The sequence below is a fragment of the Balaenoptera physalus genome (genome assembly GCF_965194825.1).
Source record: "Balaenoptera physalus genome assembly, chromosome: 13".
Lineage (NCBI taxonomy): Eukaryota > Metazoa > Chordata > Mammalia > Artiodactyla > Balaenopteridae > Balaenoptera > Balaenoptera physalus.
In genome coordinates, this window is record NC_138892.1 from 47,486,384 (window position 1) to 47,499,326 (window position 12,943).

General features: G+C 39.1%; 1 protein-coding gene across 3 annotated transcripts in view; it reads left to right on the top strand.

Annotated features, from left to right (window-relative positions):
• PTPRB (protein tyrosine phosphatase receptor type B) overlaps window positions 1-12,943 on the top strand; it is a 117,929-nt gene that overhangs the window by 58,672 nt on the left and 46,314 nt on the right. For all 3 annotated transcript variants that reach the window (XR_014252873.1, XM_082422673.1, XM_082422674.1), the window contains 5 exons: window positions 3,552-3,815; window positions 7,793-8,056; window positions 8,589-8,852; window positions 9,648-9,911; window positions 12,059-12,328. Coding sequence is in view for 2 of the 3 variants with exons in the window: in XM_082422673.1 (XP_082278799.1) it covers window positions 3,552-3,815; window positions 7,793-8,056; window positions 8,589-8,852; window positions 9,648-9,911; window positions 12,059-12,328 (1,326 nt within the window). In the remaining variant the exon portion in view is untranslated. The remainder of the gene's footprint in view (window positions 1-3,551; window positions 3,816-7,792; window positions 8,057-8,588; window positions 8,853-9,647; window positions 9,912-12,058; window positions 12,329-12,943) is intronic.

A 12,943-nucleotide genomic window follows, 5' to 3' on the forward strand; every position in this document is an offset into this window, starting at 1 on the left:
TAAATTTTCTAAAATCTCCAATACATGTGTCAGAACTCCTAGAAAACCCTTTGCGATGACATGATAGTCATCTGCTACTTAAGCTTATTCCTTCATCTAGCCGATTCTCTTTGAAATATTTATGTCCGATTAAGGTAAACAAGTCATGAACTTTTTTAAAAAAGTATCTTCCATTCTCTTTCAATTCTTGGTTTCAAGACACAGGAAAAAAAAAATGATCTCCAACTTCTATGGTCAAAAGTTAAGCTAATAAAATAACCCAATCCCATATATTTTCACAAGCAACATTAAACAGTGCTTAATACTGTACGCCACCTAAACAATGTTCCTTGACCTTAAAGAGCTCATAGTCAAATAGGGCAGAGAGCTAAGTAATCAAATAAATGTCATATGGTCATATGGTCATATGTGTCAGGCAGAGGTGCAGCACCAAAGAAGGGAATATAATTTTCTATACAACACAAAGAAAGAACATAAACAAACAATATAAAATGTATATTCCAGTTTCTTAGAAAGATATACAATTAAATAAATCCAATAGAAGCTTTAATAATTATTAGTAAATTCAAGTCAGTGACTTTGCCGGTTTAATTTCATATGATTATGTTAAGTTGGATGTCAGTCTCCTCCCTCTATATTTCCAATGCTCAGATTCTGAATATCAGCGTCAGGTATCCATAGATATATCCTTTTCTAAAATCATGAATCTCACCTGCTTAATGAACCCAAGGACCATTAACTTCATTAACTCTCCCAAAAGAGCAACTAAGTCATTGAAAAGATATTTCATAGTCTAGGTAGAAATTCACTGATGTCTGCCCATTTCTGTCATTCTGTGGCAACTGATACTGTTGCCTGTGTTCTTCCTGATACCTTCCTTCTTCTCTTTTAATGGTTCTTGGCACCACCCATCAATGTAGCATAATTGGGGGTGAGGGACTGAAAAGCTTAGTTGGGGAATCAAGAGGCCTAGATTCTGGTCCTAACTCTGCCATTCACTTATCTATCTAAGCCTTCATTTTCTCTTCCATCCCCAGCAAGTCACCCCAACACTGGGTATCAGAGTGGGGAAGGAGAAATAACAAGTTGAGGAGAGCAGTTGAAAAGGATCTTGCATCCATTTCCCAGTGAGTTGCAGTTGTATTAGTCAGATTAGGCTGACTTATTTCCTGCTTATACAACTGTACAATGTGGGTGTTCCTGACTGGACAACTCTATTGGTTGGTTCTTCTCTAAGCAGTAATTAAGGGACCCAGGCTCCTGCCATCTGTGGTTCTTCCTTCCTCATGAGAAATACATGATGCAGCCTCTTGCAGCCCTCAGAGATCTCTCCATTTCTTCAGAGAATGGAGGTTATGGGGAGGAGGAAGACTACTAAAGCTGGAAGTAAACACATCACTTCCACCCACATTCCATTAACGGGAACACGGTTGTATGACTACACCTAACTGCAGGGGCGGCTGGGAAATACAGTCTAGCTGCGGTTCCAAGAGGAAAAGGAAATGGTTTTGTGAGCAAGTAGTCAGATGCTGCCACACAGGTCAATTGCCATCTTAAAATACCACAAGGGCTGTCCAGCGTAAGGTGCTATACTAAAATAGTTTGATATCTGAGATCACTTGATAAGTGGGACTTGTAATTATTTTTATACCTATATTTTAATGGCAACAGAGGTATCAATATTTGAACATTATATAACAGAAGTATGCAAAAAAGAGACAGGAAATTCTTTGAAGAATGATAATAAAGTCTTAAGGAGAGAACAAGATATGAATAAATATAAACATCAGTTATTTTATTCAAACACATTGAGTGCAGACATTATCATGAGAAAAGAGAAAAATGGGATATTACTATAGAAACACAATAACTAGAGATTTTGAAAGGTGCCTCAATTAGTAAATTCTGTACATGGTAGATTGTAAAAAAATTCAATGGCTAAAACCTAGATAATCATTACCATCTACTCAAATTACTGAAGTATTAGTCAAGGTTGAAATAATTCACTTATATTTCCACAGAGTTGAAACATATATATAAACCCTCCCAGCTTAGATAAGGTGGCAAAATATTTAAAATTGAAGATATCAGATGTGCTTAACAAATCTAATTCTAACCTGAGAAAATGCTCATTCTAAAGAAAAATAAATAAATATTATATCTGTTTTTTTAAACATGAATTTATATTTTGGTAAAACTTTTAATAATTATATCTTTTCTAATAAAATGTTAATAGTTGCAAATATTCCCAGCAGTTTTGAAAAACAAGCATAGTTGTTCTGAGAACAACCAAGGGATATACAGATGGTTAGATGGATGAAAGAAGGACAGGAAAAAAAAAAGAAAGGAAGACATCAATACATAAATAGTATGGCTAAAATTTCAATGTTATATCTGGGAAATGTCCATATGCATGGAACAGCATTAGCAGAATTATTTAGTAGAGTGCTGTTTATAATTTTGGTGATGGATAAGTGCTTGTAAATGCAAAGAAGACTTTGGGCATAAAGTCAGAGCATATTAGACGAGAAGGATTCTCAGAGGTCATCTAGCCAAATCCCGTCCATTATATGTGATGTACGGATATTGACAATTATATGAAAATATATAGCTGAAGTCAGTCAACCAATGATGAAAACAGAAGTGCAGTTCGTATATACTATATATTTTATTCTTATATTCACTACTGACAGTACTATTTGTCATGCATTTATTTCTAATACATGGAACTATTATTCAATACCATGATCATTAATTTGCAGACTGTACTTCTAGCCAGGGAACTCCTTAAAGTCATCCACATCTTTTCCATTTTTGCATACTTGGAAAATAGTTGGTTCTCAGTAAATGCTTGTGACGCTAAAACCCCAACTGAGAGAAGCATATAATTAGGGTGGACATCAGAAAGGCCATTATTGCCACAGCATGTCTTTCTGCCCTCAAGTCCTGTCTCCAGACTTAACTGCTTCCAGGATAGGCGTTTAGGTTTATTTCTCACCACTAGAGGGCAGGAAATGCTTTGCGAAGGGAAATACAACTCTTTCACCTGTGTAAATGATTAGACTCCCCAGGAATAAATAAATTAATCACAAGAAGGTCGAAGCTATCCCAACGTCTAAGACTTATAGAAAAGCTATTGCACTCTTCAACTTTCCCCTCAAAAACCTTTCTTTATTGATGGGTTTGGTTCAAGCTCTTTCATTTAGATAGTCAATGTCTGTTCCCTTTCCTACATAGGGGACTTCCTGACACATTCACATAAAAAAACCTCCACTTAAAATACTTTACAAACAACCACACCATAAAAATGCAGTAGCAGCATCCTTGTATTTATGAGGCATCCAAAAGACTTCCTTGGATTTTTATCTTGGTTAATCTTATGATGTAAGAACTCTCAGCTTCCAGAAGCTACAGTGAAATCGTCACCCTTCCTTGACCTCATAGGTAATCAGATCTCCTGAGTCCACACTGTTTTTGCCCACCGCAATAGATGACTCAGACTTTTGACTGTGCCTTTCTTTTTAAATGTTCTCCCCCCTGTTAAACCCCAGTCCCTTCCAGTGTGAGTGGAGTAAGGGTGAACAACTCTGGTCGCAATGACTACCTCAGCATATCCTGGCTGCCGGCTCCTGGAGACGTGGATAACTACGTGGTGACACTCTCCCACGATGGCAGGGTGGTTCAGTCCCTCGTGATTGCCAAGTCTGTCAGCGAATGTTCCTTCAGCTCCCTCACCCCGGGCCGCCTCTACAATGTGACCATAACTACGAGGAGTGGCAAGTATGAAAATCATTCCTTCGGCCAAGAGCGGACAGGTGAGGATCTCAGGAGGTACAGGCTCTATAAGAACCAGCCGCCTATGTGGTTCAGGGCATCACAGATCTGCAACAATTCTGTAATGACGGGATTAAAGACCGTTGAGATCACAACATTATTACGGAGTCTTCATATTTTCACCCAAGAAGTTCCTTATGTGAGCAGATGTTACCTTTAAAGTAAGATGAACACCATTTTCATGGCTAGAATTCATAGTATATTCAAATATAGTAACAGGTATTTCTGTTTAGGGTTGCTAGACCCTGGCTCTATGGATGTTCACTAATTTAATCCTTATAAAGTCCTTATTGAGGTAGTTGTTGTTATTATTCCCATTTTACAGATTCTGATAAGGTGCTGAACCAAGGTTCAGGGTAACTTGTCCAACTGTTTAACTTGTTAAACAGCCAGTGCACTTCAGATCCTGGATTTAAACCCAGTTCTGAATGACTCCAGAGCCTACAAAGTTCTCTGTCCTGAAATCCTTCCTGAAATGTCTGTTGGTCAAGACCACTGTTCATCCTTTTTCACACTAGGTGAAAATGTGAAACTTTATAATTCTGGGACTAAGAGCAAAATCTTAGCAAAGGCTTTGAAGGCCTGGTCTTCGATGTGCTGGAAAGAACTAAGTTTAGACAACTACCATTTTCCCAATATACTTATGCTTCCTGGGGTTTACATCCGAGATTTCTGCTTAAGGTGAGATTAATATTTTATCAAATCTTTCCTGCTGAGCTATGATTTGATATTTGCATTTTAAAATGTCAGTTTTTCCATGAGAATCTGGGACAACTGACATCATCCAATGCCCCAGCACAGGGTTTGGAGCCTAGTAGGCTCCAGAGTCATTCATTGAGTAATGAATGTTTGGTAAATGAATAATCAGAAATCACCTAGATCAGGGGTTTTCACCCAGTGCTTCGCGGGTAGACTTTAGGAAAGTAGTAACCCCCAAACTGTCCGTGAACTTGTTGGGGATAGGGCAGGTATGTGCATTTCTTTGGAAAGAGAGTGAATGGCTTTTATCAGATTCTCATAGTTTCTGTGACCTCAGAAAGTTAAGAACCACTGATTTACATTGTTACAGCATGCTAGCATTGAAAGTGTCCTTAGAATGATCTAATTCCATCTCATTTGAGATAAAGTCCCAGAGAGACACTGTGGCTTCTCCAAGGTCACACGGCTGAGCAGTAGCCAAGCCCTACTGCACTCCAGGGCTGTTTCCACTACGTCATGCTCTCCCTGAAAGAACTTGTCAGGGATATAAAGAGATAGTCCCTACCCTCAAATTATTACGTATGCCGATAAGCACAATACTGACTGAGATCTGATTTCTATTTACAAAGCAGCCTTATGTCAGTGTCTTATGTTGATTAATTTGGAGCCTAAAATTGCCAGAAATTAAAGGATATGTCATCCAACCACTAGCCCCTTGCTTCCCCTTGGTGTCAATTCATGAATGTTTCCTATTCACATGACCTTCATATTGCAAGGCCTTGTGCTAGGATTGATTTTAAATGCAAGAAAAGTGATCCTTTATTCAAAGCACCCTTTTGATGCTTTACCAACATGAACTTGGACTTGGCACGTGACTAATCAAGGCAAACCACTGCCCCTGACAAGTCAGTTTAACTGGAGAGTCGTGTCTGAATTGTTGCCTTGTTGATTTTGGCTGATTGTCTCAATGCCTTCTACATTTCGGGTGAAAGTGTCAATATTTCTAATTCTGTATCACACCATCTCACCATACAGCAAGGCAAGTCCCACAAATTACCCCCAGTTCCACCTGGAGAGCCCCTTACTGACTTAGCATGGTATTCAGCCTGGTTTTTCTTCCTGCTTTGTCTTCAGTAAATTGCCTGGATCATTGACCTTTCTTAGCCCATACTTACAGTATCACTTCAGAATTTCTTCTGTACAAGTCTGTGATGACTAAATTCTAGCAACACTCTGATTGGTTCCAGATAAATATCTTGAAAAAGAGCACACCTGCCCTTGCTCCATATCTGTGGTGAGATATATTCCAATACAAAAACCAGCACACATAAGCCAACAAAGGATAGTAATGCAACTTGTAGGTGTTAAGAAGCTTCATGAAAAATGTAGCTTAGATACCAAAATATTGAAATTTCTGGGTCATTTCATGCTTTGGAAGAAAGTGGAAGAGAAAACTTGGACATAGGCGTGGCATGTGGTCAGAGCAGAAATCCCTTAACATAAACCAAACACAGACAGAGGCCACACGACCCAGAGAACATGCTAATATTAAGATAGAAATTTAGGGCCCTGGATCTGATTGAGTTCATACTTCTTTTTTTTTTTTTTTTTTTTATTTATTTATTTTTGGCTGTGTTGGGTCTTCGTTTCTGTGCAAGGGCTTTCTCCAGTTGTGGCGAGCAGGGGCCACTCTTCATCGCGGTGCGCGGGCCTCTCACTATCGCGGCCTCTCTTGTTGCGGAGCACAGGCTCCAGACGTGCAGGCTCAGTAGTTGTGGCTCACGGGCCTAGTCGCTCCGCAGCATGTGGGATCTTCCCAGACCAGGGCTCGAACCCGTGTCCCCTGCATTGGCAGGCGGATTCCTAACCACTGCGCCACCAGGGAAGCCCCATACTTCTTTTCAGTGCTCCTTCTCATTAATATTTATAAAATCCAGTTATAGCCAAATAGTAATGAATCTAGGGCCTACTTTTGAATTAAAATACAGCCCCAAATGAAAAAATAGAATATCCTTAATATCATGCTCAAAATACAGAATTGCCTTATTTTACAGTGTTCCTGTTAACAAGCACTGATTGACTGATTGATCAATTGAGAAAAAACCCATGGGTATACAGATTTGTTTGTTTGTTTGTTTATATGTTTATGGGGAATGTCAGGTGCAGAAAGTTGGATTAATCATAATTCTTGGTTCAGGATCCTGTGCATCAGTTGCCACTTTGCCACTGCTATTTGGTTTTATGGCATTTAATTAAATTTAGACATTTAGTTAATAAATTTTAGTAATTTAATATGTACTTGAGAAACCACTACCCAAAATAAAAGCTAGGGACTTGATAATAATCTATATCAGATCATATATTTCACACCTCACTGGTCCACCCCAAAGTAACCATCATCTTGACTCTTATTGTTCTCTCTTGCCTTCCATCCTGCAGTTTTATTATTTATGTAATCCTAAAATTATATTTTTAAAATTTTAGTTGTTTTAATACAAAAAAGGTATTTTTTATGCAGTATGTAATCTTTGGGGACTAAGATTTTTCACTTAGTATTATCTTGATAAGATTCATCCATATTTTGTGTTTTGATATTAAGGGCGAAATCCATATTTTTGTGTTTTGAGTTAAGAAAAGTTGTGACTGCTGTATAGTATTTCACTGTGTTTATATACCATTTCATTCATCCAATCTCCTGTAGATGTCACCCTCTCTCACACTTGGTTTTATCAAGTTTTTAAATTTTGCCAACCAAATGGATATAAAATGGTATTGTGCCATGGCCCTGACTTGCATTTCCTTGATCACCAATGATGTTGAACATCATTTCACATATTAATTACCATATGTGTTTCCTCATCTTCCGTTTTTCTTTTGGATTGTTTATACTCTTCTTGGTAACTTAGTCTCATATCTTGAGTCACCAAGGTATGCTGGAATTATTAATATCATTGCCATCATTCATATTAATCATCAGTTATTATGTTTAATGCTCCATTTTGTATATGACACTTTGTGTAGGCTAACAACAGGATTAGAATTAATTCATCAGGTCTGTAAAAAGATCCATTTAATCAGTCCAAACAGTGTAACAATCTTTCCCCTCCAGAAATTTGTGATCTGAAGGTCTAAGATTTTTCTTTTAAATGCACACAGTAAAAATCTACTCACTTTCCTTTATCGTCCTGTGTTGTCATCTGTGATCAATTGCTCCCTCAGAACCATTAAATCTCTAGCTGTTTTCTGTTGTCTTTTGCAGTGCCTGACAAGGTCCAGGGAGTCAGTATCAGCAACTCAGCCAGGAGCGACTATTTAAAGGTATCCTGGGTACATGCCACTGGAGACTTCGATCACTATGAAGTCACCATTAAAAACAAAAACAACTTCATTCAAACGAAAAGCATTCCCAAGTCTGAAAACGAGTGCATATTTGTTAAGCTAGTTCCTGGACGGTTGTACAGCGTCACCGTTACTACAAAAAGTGGACAATATGAAGCCAGTGAACAAGGGAATGGAAGAACAAGTAAGTGGAAAGATTGCACAATTTGGTAGTTGGTTGGGACTTGAAGGTCATCGAGGAAATAACTTATCTGAACCTTGAATTTTCTCTACTTACTGATCAGTAAATTACATTCCCAGTTAGTCTCAGTTGGAGCTAACATCATTCAGCCAAGCCATGGCCTATAATTACTGAATATTTATTGGCAGATAAAAGCAAGCATAGTGGGGGAGCAGGAACACCAAATTTCTCATTTTTCTTCCCTGTCCTCCTGCATTGTGGCATTTAAAGTTCTAGATGTCTTGTTTTATCCTATGATTGAGATCAAAACTCATTTTATAATTATATTCTACCAATACTTAGCATATAAGATTTATGCCAGGAAAAAAATTACAATTTTAATAGTTGCTTCCAATTTTTCTTGTTTAATTATGCATGAAGTAGCTGAAGTGGTTTATTTGGGAAAGGGAGATGTTTGCCAGTTCTGTGAATGTGATTCATAAATTATTGTGTAGTAAACTCTGATCAGTCACTTTTCTGAAATGTCTTCTCATAGTCCCAGAGGCTGTTAAGGATCTCACATTGCAGAACAGGAGCACTGAGGGCCTTCAGGTGACATGGACACGAGCTGATGGGGACGTCGACCAGTATGAGATCCAACTGCTCTTCAACGATATGAAAGTATTTCCTCCTTTTCACCTTGTCAATACCGCAACTGAGTATCGATTCACCTCCCTCACACCAGGGCGCCAGTATAAAATTCTTGTCTTGACGATCAGTGGAGATGTACAGCAGTCAGCCTTCATTGAGGGCTTCACAGGTAATTGGAAATCTGGCTCTAGAACCTGACTAGATAGTGTGGTGTATTTAGCCTGTTGGGTAGCCAGGTGTTTTGGTTGAGGATTTAAAGGGCTACGGGGTTGGGAGGTGGCACGAAGGGAGAAGGTTATCTTGATAGTGACAATAATGTTGTCCAAGCTGGTTTAACAAAACTAAAGTATGATGTAGGGGGAGGAAAAAAAAAGCTTTCTGAAAAATAGCATTGAATTTATATGAATAGCTGTTGCCTGTGAGGCATACAGATTAAGTATAAATAACCTGATTGGTTGGCTGGATATTCCTTCTTTGGAACTCTATTAGGAGTGTTGCTATAATAGTTAACATTTATTAAGAGTTTACTGTGAACTAGACACACAGCAAAGTACTTTATATGTACATTTTGTTCAGTCCTAACAATTTCATGGGCTGGTCGCTATTATTATCATTGCTGTTTTTTGGATAAGGAAACTGAAACTTACAGGGGTGAAGCAGTTTGCCTATAGTCCCACAACTAGTAAATGAGAAAACCAAGACTTGGATCAAGTCAATCTAATTAGCGCCCACTATATAACTGGCATTCTTCATTTCCACTCACTGGCCTTGATGTCCCTCTAAACTTCCCCCATCAACTTCAGCTCAAGCAGAAACGTCAGAGAAAAATGGTAGATTGATACCAATTTTTTTCATATGTATTTTTTCAGTAGATGCCAAAAGGTAGGAAGCATGAAACTTTTAGTTGAAAATTTCCACAGTTCATTCTCTAAGTGATGGTTTTTTAATTTATTTTCTTTTTTAGTTCCTAGTGTTGTCAAAAATATTCACATTTCTCCCAACGGGGCGACAGATAGCCTGACAGTGAACTGGACTCCAGGTGGGGGGGACGTGGATTCCTACACGGTGTCAGCATTCAGGCAGAATCAAAAGGTTGAGTCTCAGACCATCCCCAAGCTTGTCTCTGAGCACACGTTCCACAGGCTGGAGGCCGGGGAGCAGTACCGGATCGTGATCGCCTCTGTCAGCGGGTCCCAGAAGAACCAGGTAGATGCGCTCGGGCGGACAGGTAAGTGTCTCCCTGGAGAAGGGCCAAATAGTTCTCCATAATGGGACAATGGATGGGCTTGGCCACTCACAAATGGAAGATATCCAAATTCAAAACCACTAAGTTCGTACAATTCAATGTGGTTTCAAGAGCCTTTCTCATATTTTTTTTCTTTGCATTTTTGTTTCTGAATAGAGCGATTCAAAAACAAATGAAAGGTAATTAGAAACCAAATCATGTGAATAGATTTTTATACTTGCTAAGGGATATAATAGCTGATTCTCTAACTCTGCGTGTTTCAATTTTACCCCTTTCTCAAAATTCTTTAAAGAAAAACACACCTATGCCATCTACATCATTTGTGATGAATTAATAATGTATCTGTTTATTTATATTAATATCACTACTCACATAGTACTTTCAAAATAAAAATAAGCTATCAGCACCACTATAAATGCCAGGCATTTAAAATGATCTTTAGCCATACTACAAGGTAGAGATCATTATCTTCAATTTATAGATGAGGAAAGTAAGGCTTAGAAAGTTTATAAAACATTATCAAGGACACATGTAATAAGACCTAGAGCTATAATTCTAATCTAGGTCTATCTGGCTCCAAGCGTCATGCTCTCTCTACTGTGATACAATATGTACTAGATGTCTTCCATTCTCATGACCACTTATTTAGTTGTGGGGCATGGGCCTCTGTACTGTGCCCTTCTCTGTCTCTATTTCATATACGTATATCTCCAACTATATGTCAAGCACTACGTTAGAAAATGGGAATCCAGCAGCAAGATAGAGCCCCTGACCAAAGAAGCTTACAATATAGTGAAGGAGTCAGGTAAAAGGCAACTAAAGTATAGCACGATAAGTGCTAAAATAAAAGTAATGACAGGATACTATAGGAGCAAACAAAAAGAGTCAGGGAAGGCTTCCAGGAGGAGGTAACATTTAAAAAGACACTAAGAAATTATCCTGGTGAAGTATGTGTTGATCTGGTTCCAGCAGAAAAGCAAAGGCCTGGATGGGAGAGAAAGCATGGCTATACACTACTTATGCTAGAATAACGATGTGAGCCATGTGGCCAAGTAGGTAAATGGACCTAATTTCGAAGGGCCTCGTATGCTTTGTTAAAGTGTTTAGAGTTGTGGGTAGCCATTAAAGGGCCATCAGCATGGCATGCTATGAGAATCTGCCAGACACTGTGTACAGTTAGAAACAGTGGGAAGTGAGGAAGCAAGAGACTTGCAGTACTGTGGGTGAGAGATGATAGTGTCCTAGGCTAGTGAGGAAGAGAAGGAGAGAAGTGGAAAGACCCAAGAGATGTAAGATTTAGGAGACAGGAATGACAAGACTCATGTTTGATTATGTAGAAAGGTGAGGGTGACAAGTTTCTGACTTGGACCAAGAGTTGGACCAAGACTTGGACCGACAAAGGGCAATAAGGAGGTGGTGGGAGGGAGATGAGCAGTTCAGTCTGGGCATCTTGAGGGTTGGGGGGGTGTCTGTGGAACATCCAGAGAGGGATGTCATTTGCAAAAATAGAAGAGAGATCTGAACTGAGAGTTTAAATTTGGGAGTCATCACCACATGGCTAACAATTCAAACCATGGGAGTAGATGAGATCTCTTAAGGATACTATGTAGAATGCGAAAAAATATAAGCTTAAGACATAAAATATTATTAACAAATAATACTATCTGGCCTTTCACATCAGGAGCTGTAGTACAAACACTGTTATATGCTACTGCTTAGGTCAAGGCTTGAAGCTTTGACTTGAGTTAATCTTGGGAATGAAAGTCTAAACAAGCGACACCATTCAGTCATCCAAACTGTATTCATTGAATGTAAATTTGTTCAGCATTCTTCCAGTTTCTAGATACATCGATATGCATCACTCTGCATATTTATCAGTGTCACTTCCACTAATTTTTCTACTTGTGATCTACTTCAAGATCCCATCTAAATCAGAGGAAAAAAAATAGAGAATCTAAGCAGTTATACAGATAATTCAGGCCAAGAAATACTTTCTCCTAAGGGCACATGGAAAGTGTCAGCGATGCAACCATGAGGCATAGTCTTCCATCTGCAGTTGATTTAGAGAAGTTTTTCTCAATTGGTTACTTAACCCTAAGTGATGGAACTGGCCTCTCTTTTCTTTGCAGTCCCAGCGACCGTCCAGGGAATAACTGCAGACAATGCATACAGTAGTCACTCCTTAATAGTAAGTTGGCAAAAAGCTGTTGGCGTGGCAGAAAGGTATGATATCCTGCTCCTAAGTGAAGATGGGATCCTCCTAAGTAACACGTCAGAGGCAGCCACCACTAAGCAGCACAAATTTGAAGACCTAACACCAGGAAAGAAATACAAGATACAGATCCTAACCGTCAGTGGAGGCCTCTTTAGCAAGGAAGCCCAAACCGAAGGCCGAACAGGTAATTCGCACAGCTTGTTGTTTCGTACAATACCTCCCTGTCTGCTATTCCTTAAGAACTGTAGGGCCAAAGGGATGAAGCAACACTGGGAGATGATATATATTTCTTGACACAGCAGGGACATTCACCGTGATTTGCCACTTCCGCCAGTCGGCCTATTCACACAGCTTTCAGCCCACCACACTCCAATTCAGATTTTGCATCAAAATTGGCTCTATTCATTTCTTATTTTTGCTGTAATAAATTGCCACAAACTTTGCAGCTTCAAACAACACAGATTTATTATCTTTTAGTTGTGGAGTTCAGAATCTGAAAATAGGTTTTATGGGGCTAAAATCAAGGTGTCAGGTCACAAAAGGGCTGTGTTTCTTCTAGAGACCTCGTGGGGAGAATCCATTCCTCACCCTTTTCAGCTTCTAGAGGCCACTCACGTTCCTTCCAGCAATGGCCTCACCCCAACCTCTGTGTCTGTCACCATATCGCCCTCTCTGCTCTCTTGCCTCCCTCTTCCATCTTTTAAGGACTCTTGTGATCACATCGGTCACCACTCGGACAATCCAGGATAATCTCCCCATCTCAAGATCCTGAACTTAACCACATCTGCAAAGTCCCTTT